At 41.5% G+C, this 16,945-nt stretch overlaps 1 protein-coding gene across 4 annotated transcripts in view; it reads right to left on the reverse strand.

Annotated features, from left to right (window-relative positions):
- The window catches only part of LOC149138227 (ARM repeat superfamily protein), a 161,823-nt gene extending 145,340 nt beyond the window's left edge, over positions 1 to 16,483 (reverse strand). Inside the window, exons 1-2 of one of the 4 annotated variants that reach the window (XM_089449627.1) lie at positions 16,170 to 16,294; positions 14,783 to 14,948 (exon numbers count right to left, since the gene is read on the reverse strand). In XM_089449627.1, coding sequence (XP_089305753.1) covers positions 14,783 to 14,923 — 141 coding nt within the window. In that variant the 5' untranslated portion in view covers positions 14,924 to 14,948; positions 16,170 to 16,294. Of the gene's footprint in view, positions 1 to 14,782; positions 14,949 to 16,169 lie in introns of all 4 variants that reach the window. The other 3 variants (XM_089449626.1, XM_089449625.1, XM_089449624.1) reach the window with 3 other exon arrangements.
- Between the last annotated feature and the right edge of the window lie 462 nt (positions 16,484 to 16,945).

Genomic DNA, 16,945 nt, shown 5'->3' on the forward strand with positions numbered 1-16,945 from the left:
ATCAAACTCCAAAATTTTGGCTATCCATCTTCCCCTTTTCCCATCTGTATCAGGTTGAGTCAACACTGTTTTTACTGCATTATTGGGTACATAAGTTGTTATTGGAGAATGCAGTACATAAATTCTGAAAGCTTTCAAAGCTTGAACTAAAGCATAAGCCTAATTTTCAATTATATCATACTTTAGTTCTACATCCCTCATAACTTTGCTAAAGAAAGCAATTGGCTACTCATGATGATCTTCATTTTTCTGTAATAAAATTGTTGCTATTGTACTGTCTGATGCAAAAGAGAAAATACTGAAAGGCTTTGAATAATCTAGACTGGCTAGCACTGGTGCTTCTGAAAGTGCCTTTTTGATTTGGGAAAACGAATATCTATCCTGTGCATTCCATTTAACCTCATGATTCTTTTTTGTTGAGAAATCTAGGGCATAGCAATTAAGTGATTTCTCCTCTATTAGTAACTGCTTGTGAGAGCTTTTTACTTCTTAGATTAGGATCTTCTTTTACTTAAGATTATTAGTGTTCTTCTTCATCAAACAGTTACCAATGCATAAACCATAAAGAGACAAAAGACACATAATGTAGGCTATTAGCCAGGGCCAAAACCTCTCCCACTTGAGAGGAAAACCCGAACAAAGTATTCTTCTTATAGAGACGTCAATTGATTAATACCAAGACCAAGACCACGCCTGCCTATAGCGTGCCCATAGCGTGAGGATCTTAATCAAGACCAAGACCACGGGTTATGAAAACCTAGAGCCCAAAAACCTCTAGTAAATTTACTATTTTATCTCAATTTTATTTTAATTATTATTTATTTGTTTTATTTTTTTTAGATTTTATTTTTTATGTAATTTGACCAAGTCAAAATGTTTGTGGAACATAACATAACATATTTACACATTTAAAAAATATTCACATATTTAACTCCTACACATCTAACATCAAATGGCCACACATCTACCCCATACTGGGTTGTAGAGCACCTCTCGGCACAATTAAATCCTCCATGTTTCTAACCTCAATGACACTTCTCAAGACTAGAACACTTGTCCAATCTACAATACTTAACACTCCCTCTTAGCAAGGAAGGTGTTCTCCACAACGCCCAACTTATCCCTAAAGAAAACAAATTTTCCTTGACTCAAGGCCTTCGTCAGAATGTCTGCCACCTGCTAATTTATGGGCACATACTGTAGTTGAACTAATCCATGTTGTACACAGTCCCCAATGAAATGGTATATGATGTCAATGTGCTTCGAACTATCATAAAACACTAGATTATCAAATAGCTTGATGAAACTCTGATTATGACAGTAGATATTGGTCGACTCCATCCTCTAACCAAACATGCCACTAGTAGCTTCCGAAGCCATATGGCCTCACATGTAGCCATGCTCGCTGCCATGTATTTTGCCTCTACAGAACTTAATGCAATTGACTTTTGCTTCCTACTATACCAAGAGACAACTTTTGATCCCACGCTGAAGCAACACCCCGGAGTGTTTCTCTTGTCCATTGCATTACCTGCCAAATTTGCAACATTATACTGACACCATCACCTTGAGTATATCTCAACCCATACTCAATTGTACCTCGTAGATATCGCAACACATGCTTCGTTGATGTCCAATGCACTCTCTTTGGTTCTACCATGAACTAACTAAGAGTGTTGATTGCAAAGAAAAATGTATGGCCTTGTGTTGACCAAATACATGAGAGAGCCAATAAGTTGTCTATACAAGGTGGGGTCCACTGCTTCTTGCTTCGATGCATCAATCTTCCTCTAATTGGTTATCATAGGTGTAGACATGGGTCTACAGTCCAACATCCTGAATTTCTTCAATATCTCCATAGTATATCTCCCTTGACCAAGGAAGATCTCCCCATCTGTCTGCCACACCTCGAGTCCTAGAAAATAATGCATCAACCTCAAATCCTTCATCTCAAACTTTGCTACTAAGTTCCTCTTGCAGTCCTCTATGAGCCCTGGTGACCCAATCAATAATAGATCATCCACATATAACAGCAACATGAGTGGCTCACTTCCAACCATAAGAGGTTTGAATCTGTCTCACTCTTCACAAATCCCATCTGCTGCAAGTAGCTGTCAATATGAACATACCATGCTCTGTGAGCTTGCTTGAGTACGTACAGCAATCTCTTCAACCTGCCTACATGGGTTTCCCTCCCATGCGCCTAAAAACTCCCTGGTCATTCAATGTACACCTCCTCTTTTATAACTCCGTTCAAGAATGTTGTCTTGAGATCCATTTGATGGATCGGCCATCCCACCTGTGTTGCAAGTGAGATCATGACCCTAATGGAAGTATACCTGGCCACTAGAGCAAACATCTCCTCATAATATATCCCCTCTTTCTAAGAGAACCCCTTGGCCACGAACCTTGCCTTGAACTTTTCTACACTGCCATCTACAATGTGCTTGATCTTACAGACCGAGCGGGAACCAACCACTGCCTTATCCAATGGTCTAGGCACCACCTCCGAAACATCGCCCACCATTATGTAGTTGTACTCCTCCACCATACCATCCTATCACACCTGATGATGTGTAGCCTCTTGATAACTAGAAGGCTCACTGTCAACGAGATCACTCATCAACACCTTATAACCTGAATATCTCTCTAGTGATCTCATGTCCCTGGTGCTCGATCTAGAAGCTCCCACAAAATCCTACACATCTCTCAAAATCTAAAGCACCTATTGATTCCTTCTCCCACTAGTGGTGCGTGGAGCTTCAAGCTCTTCATCTTACTGTTAGTTTTTGTAGCATCGGATGTGTTCTAGCCACGAAATTTGGTGGAGAGGCTAGAATACATGAGATCTCCAAAATCTAGAAGTGTCTCAATGATCTAAAAATGGGGCACTAAAAGGCTTCTTGTCAGCTTACAAGAACCTCTCCCACTTCCAAAGCTTAAATATTTCCAAGACCTTATGATTAACCAATTGCGGAATTAAAAAAAGTGCTTGCAAATAGGTGTATGCTTGTATTTGTTTTTTGACTGTTCAAGTGCTTATGTACATTTGCTTATGCTGATGTAAAACATACATAACAGTAAATAAAGTGGCAAATCAGCAAACACATAAGACAACAATATAATTAGGAGTTCACCCAAAACTCTTGGGCTACGTCTCCGTGAGCTCTAGTCAACTCAACTAGGCTCTCTGGGATTATGGCATAAATTCTTTTACAAGCTCCCTGCTCAACTCCATTGGTTTACAACTAAACCTATGGGTTTAGAATACTATCTTATCTCGCTGGTTGTCCTCACTCTATAGACAGATCTAGGCTTCTCTGGACTTGACTCCTTCAGTCAGTGCTCTGAGCTTCTTGAGCTTTTGACTTCTCTAACTCCCTCAGAATTCTGTATTGTCTCTGGAACTCCTTCTTCTGTCTTCAACACACTTTGGACACCAGCAACAACTGGATCACTTGATCTCTTTGCTGTTCTGCAGCTTCATTACAGCTCCATGGCTTTTAGAAGTCTGTTGTGAGCTCTCTGGCTCTGGCTCTGGCTCTGGCTCTTGGCTCTCGCTCTCGCTCTGGCTCTGGCTCTGGCTCTGGCTCTTGGCTCTCGCTCTCGCTCTGGCTCTGGCTCTCTCTGAGCTTCTCTCGGCCTCTGCGTGCCTCTGTAGTTCGCTCGACCTCCAAGCGACTCTCGGCAACCTTCCAGTGACCTTGGCAACTTTTCACTGCTGTTAATTGAGCTCTCTAGTTCACTCGACCTCCAAGTGACTCCAAAACTCTCTACGCTCTCTCCAATCTTCTGCAATTGTGTGCTCTGTGCATTTGTAACACGTCAGTTATAGTCCTCCATCATGGAAAACCCGACTGTTCACCACAAGAATCTGTTTACAATGGAAAGGAATCGTCGGCGTGGGGAAACCCGATCGTTTTGCCTTTCTCTGGCCGTGACAGCCAAATAATGGAAATACACAGGAAAACGCCTCATGGAGCGTTTAATCGGACTTCAAATATTATTGAATTGCCCCTAAAAACCTATCGGGTCCGTCCAAATATCGCTTATCGCAATCGCATAGCGAAATGGTCAAAAAAACCCAATACACAAGAAATACAAAGAAATCCCGCATTCCCAGATTTCAAAACTTATGAAATCGGGTCTATAAACCCATCGGGTCTGGCCCTTATCGGCATATCGCTATCGCAAGTCGCATGGTGCATGTAACGGCCCTTTGTATCGGGGATCTGTCGATCGCCCGATCGCCGATCACCCCGATCGAATCCTGACCGTTGATCTGCGCACCCGATCCAACGGTCCATGCGCAATCGCACATCGGCCCATCGCTTTATCGCATGTCGCAATATCGTTGTCGCAACGGCCCGAGGGTCTTCCCTTTGGTTATGTCGACCGCCGATCCGCCGATCGCAATCGCATGTCGCTATGCCTGGGGTCCCGATATCAGGCAAAGGCCTACCTCCGATGCAATAAAACGGAGGTCGCAATCGGGGGTCCTTCCGGCTTCGCTTTAAGTCCTCCCCTTGACTTTTTCCGATGCAATTTCTTCAATGAGCCTTTTAGGCCATTTTCATAGGAATTTGCCTCATTTTTCAAAGGACAAAGGCAATCTTCTTTCTGCGATAACTTCATCATCCAAAGCCCATTTTAGCCCATTCAAGTTGCAGTAGATTCAGAATGAGAAGATCTATGCAATGGGACTATTTCCAAGAGCATCCTTGGACTTTCATTTTCCTCTGTGAGGAACACTTTAGACTTAGAAGTCTATCTTAGATCCATTTTGGATCACTCAATTAGATTATTAACCGTTTTTAAATATTTCCTAACTCTAAACTTAGGGAATATGGTTAATTAATCAGTATTAATTGAGATAATCTGAGAATCATCTAGAAACTCACAGGGATCGATCCAAAGATGATCCTAGCCATTGATTAAGTTTTAATCTTGGTCGTCAATGCTCCAACAGTGGATTGGTCGTCAGTGCTCCAACAGTGGATTATAAGAAGAGGTCGATGTGGTGATGGAAAATACACCAGTGCAGATACTCAATTGCCTAGGCAATTCGATTTTCTCAGTAGCAATAGCTCAGCAAAGAAGATAGAGCCAAAGGGTGAATAGCAGGTGGAAGAGGAGGGTAGCAGCATTTCGGGAGGAAGGTTTCCAATCCCCGAAAGAGGCAAAGGAAGGAAGGCCGAAATTCTCATAGGGTCAGCATAAGCTCTGCGCAGAGGGTGACGCAGGAGGCTCAACGCAAAGGCTAGGGAGGTAATTTTGGAGGTAGAAATTAGTTGTGGGGTGAGAGAAAATTCTCACAATAATTTTGACAGTATTTTCCTCAAATTAGGTTGCCAATTGGGCATCTAAATTATTGTACTTAGAATTGTTGCTGAAGAATAACAATAAAACCCTCATCTGTTGCACCAGTTTTCCCGCATTGGGTTTTTCCGAGGACAATTGTCCAAAAATAACTATGTCAAAATTTTTGTGTGTGCTAGAATTTCTTAGTTTTCAATAATTTATTTTCCGCAATATTTTTATGGTGAAAATTGCAGTTGTGATTTTATTCGCTATTTGTCGTAGCAAATAAACTGCATAAATAAATTTTCAGTTAGAAGAATAATTTCCACTTGTTGCAATAGATAAAAATTTCACATGGTATCGGAGCAAAGTTGATCAACTGGGGAGCTCAGAGGTGAAAAGAAGGAATTTCGTTGCTGAGTGTGGGCAATAGGCCGAAATTCCCAAGGGCAGCGCAGTCTCTTGCCAGGAGGCAGAATTTCTTAAGGAAGATAGATTTTTCTGGGAGGGGCAGAAAAAATTCTGAGAGAGGGGCAGAAAAAATCGATCTTTCTAGATCGAGTGATTCCAGGGGCAGAGGGAGTAGCTCGAAAGTTTTTTTTAATCGTTGGGCAGATCTCTAGCTGGACACAAAGGGTTTTTGCAGCAGTTCGCTAGAGCATAGCCAACGTCGAGGTGGAAAAGAGCAATAGCACATTATAATTCTTCAACATAACCATGGACAGAAGTAACATTCAGGAGACTTCAGATTTGTCTTCCAGATTGGAGGACGAATTTGCTTGTTTATCAGGATCTGCTGCACTGCATGTCCGGTATATAAACAGTGGAGCATCAGCTCACATGACAAGGGTTAGAGAATATTTCTCTAGCTACAAGGAGGAGCAGATGGACTTCCAGATTACTATGGGAAACAAAACGAAATGTACTCCAGTAGGGAGAGGTACCATAGATTTTCAAGGGGGTTAGAAGCAAGCACCAGCGCTACAGATGTATTGCATGTGCCAGGATTGGGTATGAACCTGATTTCAGTATCCCAATTACAGGATAAGGGGTATGATATTCACTTCGTAGGGAAGAAAGTGTATGTCAAACACCCAAGCTGGAAAAAGGTAAGACAGATTGGAGTTCGAAGTAACAGATTGTACCGGTTACAGATTGATTCTCCAATGGCACTAATAGGCAGTGATAGTAGCAGTGGGAAGGAGCTGAATGAGTTATGGCATAGGAGAATGGGACATCTACACCATGGAGCACTCAAGATGCTCAGAGAAACAGTAACAGGGGTTCCAAAACTTGGCACGGAACACGATGATGTGTGCAGAGGATGCGTACTTGGGAAGTATGCTAAGGCAACATTTCCAAGAAGTGACAGCAGAGTTGATGGCGTGTTAGGACTCATACATTCAGATATTTGCGGCCCGATGTCCACTAGAGCTCTCAGCAGTGCCGAATATTTCGTCACCTTTATTGATGACCATTCCAAGAAAACCTGGATCTACTTCTTGAAGACCAAAGATGAGGTCTTCGATCATTTCAGAGAGTTTAAAGCTCTCGTGGAGAATGTGACAAGGAAGAAGATCAAGGTGCTTCGCTCAAATAATGGTGGAGAATATATTGATAAAGACTTCACAGATTTTTGTGCGAAGGAAGGTATTAAGAGAGAATGGACAGCTCCATATAATCCACAGCAGAATGGTGTAGCGGAGCGGAAAAACAGAACCATTGTTGGAGTTGCAAAGGCTATGTTATATGACCAGGATCTACCCAAATTTTTATGGGCAGAGGCATGTAACACGACAGTATATATTCAGAACAGGACTCCTCATAGAGCATTGGGGAAGAAAACGCCAAAAGGAGTCTTCACAGGGAAAAAGCCAGAAGTAAGCCACTTCAGAATTTTTGGTAGTGTTGCTTATTGCCACGTGCCAAATGATAAACATACCAAACTGGATCAGACTACAGAGAAGGGGTTCTTCGTTGGGTACAGCGAAACCTCAAAGGCATACAGAATCTACATTCCTAGCAATAGGAAGATTGTAGTAAGGCGAGACGTGAAGTTCATGGAGGACCGAGCTTTCAGGAGATCTCGTGAGATGCTTGCAAGTGATCAAAATCAGTCAGCAGAAGCTCCTTTGGTCCAGCAGCAGGGGCAGCCAGTGGGACAGGTAGGAGGACAATCACAAGGATCGAGTACTATGACCAGTACCAGTATTTCCTCAGGTGTAGGAAATCCGGGGAGTTCTCAGCAGATGGAGCAACAAAGGCAAGATGAGGAGGAGTTGGCTGAACCTCCCACGACTAGTGGTAGAACCAGCAGAGAAGTTCATCAGACATTGAGAGATGCAGAGAAGTTTATTGGAACTCCTACAACGAACAAAAGACAACGAAGACAGCTTGAGAGGTACCAAGCATTTGTAGCTCAGGTTACAGAACCTTCCATCTTTCAGGAGGCCACACAGCATCAAGTATGGGTAGATGCCATGGTAGAAGAGTATAGCTCTATCATGACGAATGATGTTTGGGAGGTAGTGCCAAGGCCGAAAGACAGATCAGTTGTAGGTTCTAGATGGATCTACAAGATCAAATATGCTGCAGATGGCAGTGTGGAGAAATACAAGGCTAGGTTCGTGGCAAAGGGGTATGCACAGAAAGAAGGGATAGATTATGAGGAGACCTTCGCCCTAGTTGCCAGATACACTTCTATCCGGTCAGTTATATCCCTAGCAGCTCAGATGGGATGGCAGATTCATCAGATGGACATCAAGACAACCTTCTTGAACAAGGTGATAGAGGAAGAAGTGTACATAGAACAACCAGAGGGCTTCGAGACTCATGAGAGGCGCACTCATGTGTGCAGACTAAAGAAAGATTTATACGGACTCAAGCAGGCTCCCAGGGCATGGTATGGTAGGATTGACAGCTACTTGTAGCAGATGGGATTCGTCAAGAGTGACGCAAATCCCAACCTTTACTATTTGATGGTAGAGAGTGAGCCACTCATTCTAGTTTTGTATGTGGATGATCTCTTTTTGACAAGATCATCAGGGCTCATAGAAGACTGCAAGAGGAACCTGGAAGCAGAGTTCGACATGAAGGATTTGGGGTTGATGCACTATTTCCTAGGATTGGAAGTATGGCAGAAGGATGGGAAGATATTCCTTGGACAAGGAAGATACGCTATAGATATTCTGAAGAGGTTTAGAATGCAGGATTGCAGACCCATGTCTACACCCATGATCACAAACTGGAAGAAGATAAATACATCGGATGACAAAGATGTCGACACCACCTTGTATAGACAACTTATTGGATCTCTCATGTATCTAGTCAATACGAGGCCAGATATTTCCTTCGCAATCAATACCCTTAGTCAGTTCATGGTAGAGCCGAAGAGGGTACATTGGGCACATTCTGAGGTATGTGCGTGGCATAGTTGAGTATGGGTTGAGATATACCCGAGGAGATGATGTCAGATTATGTGGATTCACAGATGCAGATTGGGAAGGCAGTTCAGTGGATAGGAAAAGTACCTCTAGGTACTACTTCAGTGTTGGATCAGGAATGGTTACTTGGTGCAACAAGAAGCAGAAGTCAGTAGCACTAAGCTCTGCAGAAGCAGCGTATATGGCAGCGAGCACAGCGACGTGCAAAGCTATATGGCTTCGGAAGTTGCTAGTGAGCTTGTTCAAGCAGAGGATGGAGGTGACCAGTGTCTACTATGATAATCAGAGTTGCATAAAGCTCTCTAAGAATCCAGTGTTTCATGACAAGTCGAAACACATAGATATTTGATGTCATTTCATCAGAGATTATCAGTAGCACTGAGCTCTACAAAAGCAGAGTATATGGCAGCAAGCACAGCTACGTGCGAAGCTATATGGCTTCGGAAGCTGCTAGTGAGCTTGTTCAGACAGAGGATGGAGGCGACCAGTGTCTACTGTGATAATCAGAGTTGCATAAAGCTCTCTGAGAATCCAGTGTTTCATGACAAGTCGAAACACATAGATATTCGATGTCATTTCATCAGAGATTATGTACAACGTGGAGCAGTCCAACTACAGTATGTTCCCACAGAAGTGCAGGTTTCAGTAGCAAAGGCATGGAGCAGTCCAACTACAGTATGTTCCCACAGAAGTGCAGGTTTCAGTAGCAAAGGCATGGAGCAGTCCAACTACAGTATGTTCCCACAGAAGTGCAGGTTTCAGTAGCAAAGGCATGGAGCAGTCCAACTACAGTATGTTCCCACAGAAGTGCAGGTTTCAGTAGCAAAGGCAGATTACCTTGGATGATTCTCAGTTGCAACAGCAACAATTGAGGAGGAGTTGTAGTGCAGATGCACTATTGGCAGCAGTACAGCAAGATCAGCAACAGCACAGATGCAGCGTATATCAGAGTTGCATAGTGGTTGATGGGCAGCAACAGCCAGACATCAACAGTGTGACAGGAGATGATGCAGAGACAGGGTGTTGTGCAGGATGTGTAGCGCTAGAACACAATCTTTGCTAAAAGGGAGTGCTAGTTTTTGTAGCATCGAATTTGTTCTAGCCACGAAATTTGGTGGAGAGGCTAGAATACATGAGATCTCCAAAAAACAGAAATCATTTCTGGAAATTTCGCCCAGAAGTGTCTCAATTAGATTATTAACCGTTTTTTTAATATTCCCTAAGTCTAAACTTAGGGAATATGGTTAATTAATCAGTATTAATTGAGATAAGGTGAGAATCATCTAGAAACTCACATAGATCGATCCAAAGATGATCCTAGCCATTAATTAAGTTTTAATTTTGGCCACTGGTGCTCCAACAGTGGATTATAAGAGGAGGTCGATGTGGTGATGGAGAATACACCAATGCATATACTCAGTTGCCCATGCAGTTCGATTTTCTTAGTAGCAGTAGCTCAGCAGAGAAGATAGAGCCAAAGGGTGAGTAGCAGGTGGAAGAGGAGGGTAGCAGCGTTCCGGGAGGAAGGTTTCCAGTCCCCGGAAGAGGCAAAGGAAGGAAGGTCGAAATTCTCATAGGGTCAGCATAAGCTTTGCGCAGAGGGTGACGCAAGAGGCTCAATGTAGAGGCAAGGGAGGTAATTTTGAAGGCAAAAATTAGTTGTGGGGTGAGAGAAAATTCTCACAATAATTTTTCCAATGTTTTCCTTAGATTAGATTGCCAATTGGGCATCTAAATTATTGTACTCAGAATTATTGCTGAAGAATAATAATAAAACCCTCATCTGTTGCACTGGTTTTCCCGCATTAGGTTTTTCTGGGGACAATTGTCCAAAAATAACTGTGTTAAAATTCTGGTGTGTGCTAGAATTTCTTACTTTTCAGTATTTTATTTTCTGCAGTATTTTTATGGTGAAAATTGTGGTTGTGATTTTATTTATTGTTTGTCGTAGCAAATAAACTGCATAATTAAATTTTCAGTTAGAAGAATAATTTCTAGTTCTTGCAATAGATAAAAATTCACACTTACTATTGCTCCACATGTTGCGAACTCTCCTTTGTACCTATCCTTGTTCCCGTACTAGTCACTGTACTCATATTAACACCCTAGACCTGAGATTCTTGTTCCACCCTTGGAGCTCCTACTAGCTTACTCTGATTAACTGCTGGTAACTCAAGATCTCTTGAAGGCTTTCTCCTCCTATAACTTTACATCCCATCTCACAATGATCCTCCTACTCCCTGGAATATAGATCATGTATGCCTTGGACATTTCATTGTACCCAACAAAATATCCCTTCTCAATAGTTGCATCTAGCTTGGTGCGCTTTTCATCTGGAACGTGTCAATATGCGATATTGTCAAAAATCCTGAAATGTCTGACTTCTGGTTTTTTCCTTATAAATGCCCTCCTCAAGTGTCATCTTCCCCAACACCTTGTGCAAGACCCTATTCTGAATGTAAATTGTTGTGCTACATGCCTCTGCCCAAAGATACTTAGGCATATCCTGATCATATAGCATGACACTCGTTGCTCCAACTATCATTCTATTCTTTCTTTCTGCGACCCCATTCGATTGCGGGTTGTACAAAGTTTCTCGTTCTCTCTTGATTCCTCCTTTGTGTAGAAATCCTTGAAGGCTTTCTCGATGTACTCACCCCCATTATCTGTCCGAAGAACCTTAATCTTCTTGCTTGTCGAATTCTCCACAAGAGCCTTAAACTCTTGGAAGTGATTGAAGACTTCGTCCCATGTCTTCAAGAAGTAAATCTAGGTCTTCCTGGAGAAGTCATTAATAAAGGTCACGAAGTACTCATAACCTCTGAGAGACTTAGTGGACATTAGACCACAAATATCAGAACATATCAAGTCTAGGACACCCTTGGCTCTATCGTCACTCCTTGGAAATGCTACATTTGCAGACTTCCCAAGTACGCACCCTCTGCACACGTCATCATGTTCCATGCGTACTTCTTAAACACATGTCACGGTCTCTGTGAGCAACTTTAAGTGCTCCATGATGGATATGACCCATCCTCTTATGCCATAGCTCTCCCATATCTTTGTTACTGCTACTGCTAACTAGTGCCTTTGGAGCATGCAACTGCAACCGGTACAACTTATTGCTTCTCACCCCAATCTCCTATCCTGACTTCCAATCTTGGTGTTTTATGTACTCATTTTGTCCTCAAAAATATACGTCATATCCCTTCTCCTGAAGAGCATAAACTAAAATCAGGTTCATTCCCAAACCTGGCAATGCCCGACCCCCTCTTAAATGTAACAGTCCCTCTCCCCACTGGAGTACACTTGGACTTGTTTCCAATTGAAATTGGAAGTCTATCTCCTCTGCTTTGTAACTGGAGAAATATGACGCCCCATTGTTAATACACCAGACTCCTGTGGTGGTTGAGCTATAGATAGGTAAGTTATAAGAGCGAACTCGTCTTCTAATCTTGAAGTTAGTTCATCAGTATCAGCTGAATTTATTGTCTATTGGTTCTTCTTCTTATCACCCTTCTTCCTATTCAAACATTGACTGACATAGTGTCCATGTTGGCCGCATCCAAAACACTTGATTTTACTCGAGTCTTTTTTCTTCTCTCCCTTGGAGTTAGGCCCTTTGCTTGAGCCCTTCTTGACTTTGCCCTTTCTCGCAAGAGCAACATTCTCATCATCCTCACGCTTCTGGCTTTTACTACTGTTGTCATTGACAAGGCTCAATCTAAGATCTTACTGAGTGAAATCACTCCACAAACAATCCCAGTCAAGTAAGTCTTGTTGTCCCTTGATCACTTGGACGAACACGTCCCACTGCTTTGAGAACCCATTTAGAGCAGTTCTCACGGACTCGTCATCATCTATGTTTTCTCCGACAATTGCTAACTCATCCTTGACAAGTTTGATCTTGGTGAGATAACTGACTACGCCTTCTCCTTTGTTCATTCTGGTGTTTCTTAGCTTCTCTCTAAGGATCAGCTTCTTGTTTATAGTAGCATTTGAAACAACTTCAAGATGGCATCCCACATCTTAGCTAAATCCAATTATTCAATATGGGGAACAATGTTATCGTTAACCTTGTCTTGGATTATACGCCTAGCCTTGGCATCCTCCTTGTGGTAGGTCGCTAACTGTGTTGGATTTGTCAGTACGACAAAAATTGTTGTAGCATACTCCTTCAGTCCATGCTCCTCCAGCAATAATAAAATTTTGGATTTCCAAACACCAAAGTTCGATGCACCATCAAGTCTGCCCTGATCCCTGAAACCAATTAAAGCCATTTCTGAAACCCTTGAACAATAAACTCCAATAAATTTGAAGAGATTTCCCTATGTGAAAACCTTTGATTTCTCCTTTGAAACCCTAGTGCTCAAATAAAAATAACCTCATCATTGTAGTCATTCTGATACCATGTGAAATTTTTGGTTACCCAGAGGGTGTTATTAACCAAGTTAATTATTTCCTAGTACTTGTTCATGGAAAATTAATTCTCCTGTTGGAAGTAATGAATAATCATATGAACAACACTATTCACAAAATAATGAGAAACCAATCACACAATGAACACAAGTATTTTTGGACAAACGTCCTTGGAAAAACCTCAATGTGGGGAAATCCAGTTTTCAGATCTGAGGGTTTATATTATAATCTTCAACAAATCCGTTAATGAAAAATTACAACTGCTTGCTGACATAGGCAAAGCTCCGGAAATATTCTTATCTTCACTTCTAAACAAATCAAACTAGGAAACTTCATTGTCTCCCTCTGCAGATCAACTCGACCCTTTCTGGCAATTCGCACCACTCTATGGAACTCGCACTGGCAACCTCCAGTAATTCCTACTAGCATTCTGGCAGCCTTTGGAAATTCACACTATCCTTCCTCACAATTCGCACTGCCACTGGAAACTAAATTTTCCCTTTGTGGCAACTCGTATTGCCTCTGGGAATTCAATCTAGCAATTCACACTAGTAAACTGGCGAATTTGGCCTCCTTTGCAGACATAATTCGGCCTCCTTTTATCACTCAGAAACTGGAAATCTCTGTGAAGAATAACCTTAGAAAATTTCTTCTCAATCACTGTTGTTGAAACCCTCTAGGTGTCTCTCTGAAAATTCACCCACTCAATGTGTCTCCAATGTTGTCCATCAATCTCCCTTTATAATCTCTCATTCACAAATGAATGGCCACGATTAGAAGTTCACTTGATCCAATTGATGGCTAAGATCAACTTAGAAACTTTCTACAAGCTTCTAGAGGAAAATCAATCTTATCCCAACTAATGTCAATTAATTATCCACTTTCCCTAAGTTTAGACTTAGGAAATATTTAAAAAATCGCTAATTGACATTATTAAGATATGGGTGAAGCTTAGGAAAAATTACATGGGCTTGGAGATAATTAAATCCTCCATGTTTCTGGCCTCAATGACACCTCTCAAGACTAGAACACATGTCTGAGCTACAATATTTAACAAATTGTCCCCTGCTCTTGTGGTAAGCAATACATTGGGGAAACTAGAAGATCGATTCAAGTAAGGCAGAACAAGCACTATATCAACATCAGACATAATTGAATTGAAAGATTAGCTTTATCCAAACACTCTCAAGGCACAGGACACCACATGCATCAAGGATACCAAAATCATCGTTAAACTAAAACATTGTGGAAAAAGGAAGATATGGGAGGCCCTGGAAATTGAGCTAAATCAGGGAAATCTGAACATAGATAATGGTTTAAGCAAAGCTTGGAAGCCTGTCCTTCACAGTTGTGAGATTGATAATAATAATCCAACTAGTTAATCTAAAAACGTTGGCTGGGAAGTTTGACCTTTAGCAGAAATACGATTACCATTTATTATCAAAGATGATATATTACTTTTTTAGCTTAGCAAAGTCCTGGGGATGATCCCAGTTTTGGGATTGAAACGTTGACTTCCGCAATTAAGCAATGCAGTTTCCTTTGTTATTTTTCTAATCCATAACTGCACAGAATGAATAACCTTAGAGTGTAGTGAGATGAGGAATATGGTTCTTAACCTGCATACGAACTCCCTGTCTACTGCCAAACCACAATGTTTCCATCAACTCAGCCAATGGTGACCCCAATGAAGAAGAGACTGTACACCAGTCCAAAGAAGCTATGGAAGTAGACCAGCAGATCCCCCCCCAGCACTCCATGAGAGGACAAGAGGAAACATCCAACCTGCAAGTTTTCAATTAGTCTGTATGTTCTATAAAGTAGTCTGTATTCGGCAACTTTTATAAGCCGTGTGCCAGCGTTAATAGTTAGACTGTAGCAGTTAAAGGTATCTGCAAACTCTCATATCTAGTATCTGAAAGTTGCAAGTTTTGCCGGAATCGTCACAGCAACTCCTATTGCACTTCTTTACTATAGCTATGCTATGGCCCTTTTAATATAATATCTCCGAATTCTGGTTTTCAAAATAAACCAAAAAAAAAAACACTTGTAGATGCTGTGATAGACATTATATATAGCACGAGGGTCATGCTGATAGGGTTGATCAAACAAGATATCATAGCAACCCATAGTACTTGCATCACAATCTCCCTTGTCAATTAAGGATTCGTTTACAAAACTGATGCAATAAACTCAATCAACCCGTCTCCAAAATAGTAAGGTCACACATAGATGAGGCTTTGTGTGTAGATATAGAGAAGTGGTTAAGACTGGTGTGGCAAGACTCTTCATCTTGTTAATGATAAAATAGAACAAATGGACAATGATTGAGGGTTATCAGAACCTGAATTTAACCACCACATTAACATGGCAACAGGTTTGCCTATTTTTTCATGTGATTTCTGTACATCAGAGACAAGAAGAAGTGACAACAAGCTTGCTAGCACACGGATGCAGTGTACCCTAATGGACAAGGGCAGATACAGGTCCTAGATGATATTGAATAGATACCCTCTATTGTAGCATCTAATTTGAAAGTAGAGCCGGTCACTTCTTTAACGAAGAGCCTTAATTGGGGCTAAGTATGAAGTGTGAATATATAAAATTCACCATAATGAGACATGCTAATGGAAAATGAAAATATATCAAAACAAATTGAAACTCTCCAAACAAATGGGTGTGCTTATGCGCCCAATAGAAATCTGCTCGGAATCATGAGATGACTGTTGAGGGTAAGGCACAACCATGGCATTACCTGTCACTTCGTGGTTTCGGGTAGACTTATGTATGGTGCATAATTTTAACTTTACCCCTCGCCTCCACTCTAAAACAAACCCCAAAAAAACACCAAAAAATAATGCTAACCTGATAATGACATGAATCCAATGACTAAAAGCGGCCGTGAGTGATGACTCCAGTTTGATATATTATACATAACCACCCACGGAGCAGGATTTTAGTTTCAGATTTTGTGAACAAAGCGGGAAGGGTACCTTCATTACTTACCTGCGAGCAACCTGAAGGCAGATTTGTGGCCCTCGGCCTCCATATTCTATGATAATGACGCTGATTGAACCCTCTAACAGCAGCTGCGTTGTTCTTCGCGAGTTTATTGCAGATAGTATCGGCTAATCTGCAGAAATGGGGCCGCATCTCCACAAACAGGGGAGCAACACAGTAAGCTTTGCGCTGGCTCTCCTTGGTTCATAATGCCCAAAACAAATTTGCCACCATTTCGGACGTCTTAATCAAATACGCTCGACAGGAAACGTAGTAAAATTCATGACATTGACGTGTCAACATCATGTATCCATATAGCACAATCTCCTTGATCGAGAGTTCTTTTTAGTTCGTTGGATTTTGGCTTAGCATACCAATATTTTAGGGTGTATGAGTTTTACGGTTGTACATGATTTTTATGAAGAGGTGAAAGTCAAAATTAAAACCTCAAGAACTTATTTCAGACAGATTTAGAAGTGATATTCGAGTCAAGCATGTTTTAGAAGTGATATTCGAGTCAAGCATGTTTTAGAAGTGATATTGGAGTCAAGCAAGATTGCTCTTTAAATTGAAATGAAATTTTAACGTCCACGAGACTAGATATAGTCTATGGGACCACTAGCTTCCGTGTTTTTTGTCTTTTGCAATTCAATCCTCTTATTATTCAAATTCATGATGAGTTGACCCAACCTTCTAACAATCCCCTCACTGAAAAGACAATGCCAAGGAACTGATGTTAACATATTGTTGTAACTGTTTCTGATGTCTCTGAAAGCATCACA

The sequence above is a fragment of the Pinus tabuliformis genome, chromosome X (assembly GCF_031772625.1).
Source record: "Pinus tabuliformis cultivar Carrire ecotype Pingquan chromosome X, CPIR1, whole genome shotgun sequence".
NCBI classification, from domain to species: domain Eukaryota; kingdom Viridiplantae; phylum Streptophyta; class Pinopsida; order Pinales; family Pinaceae; genus Pinus; species Pinus tabuliformis.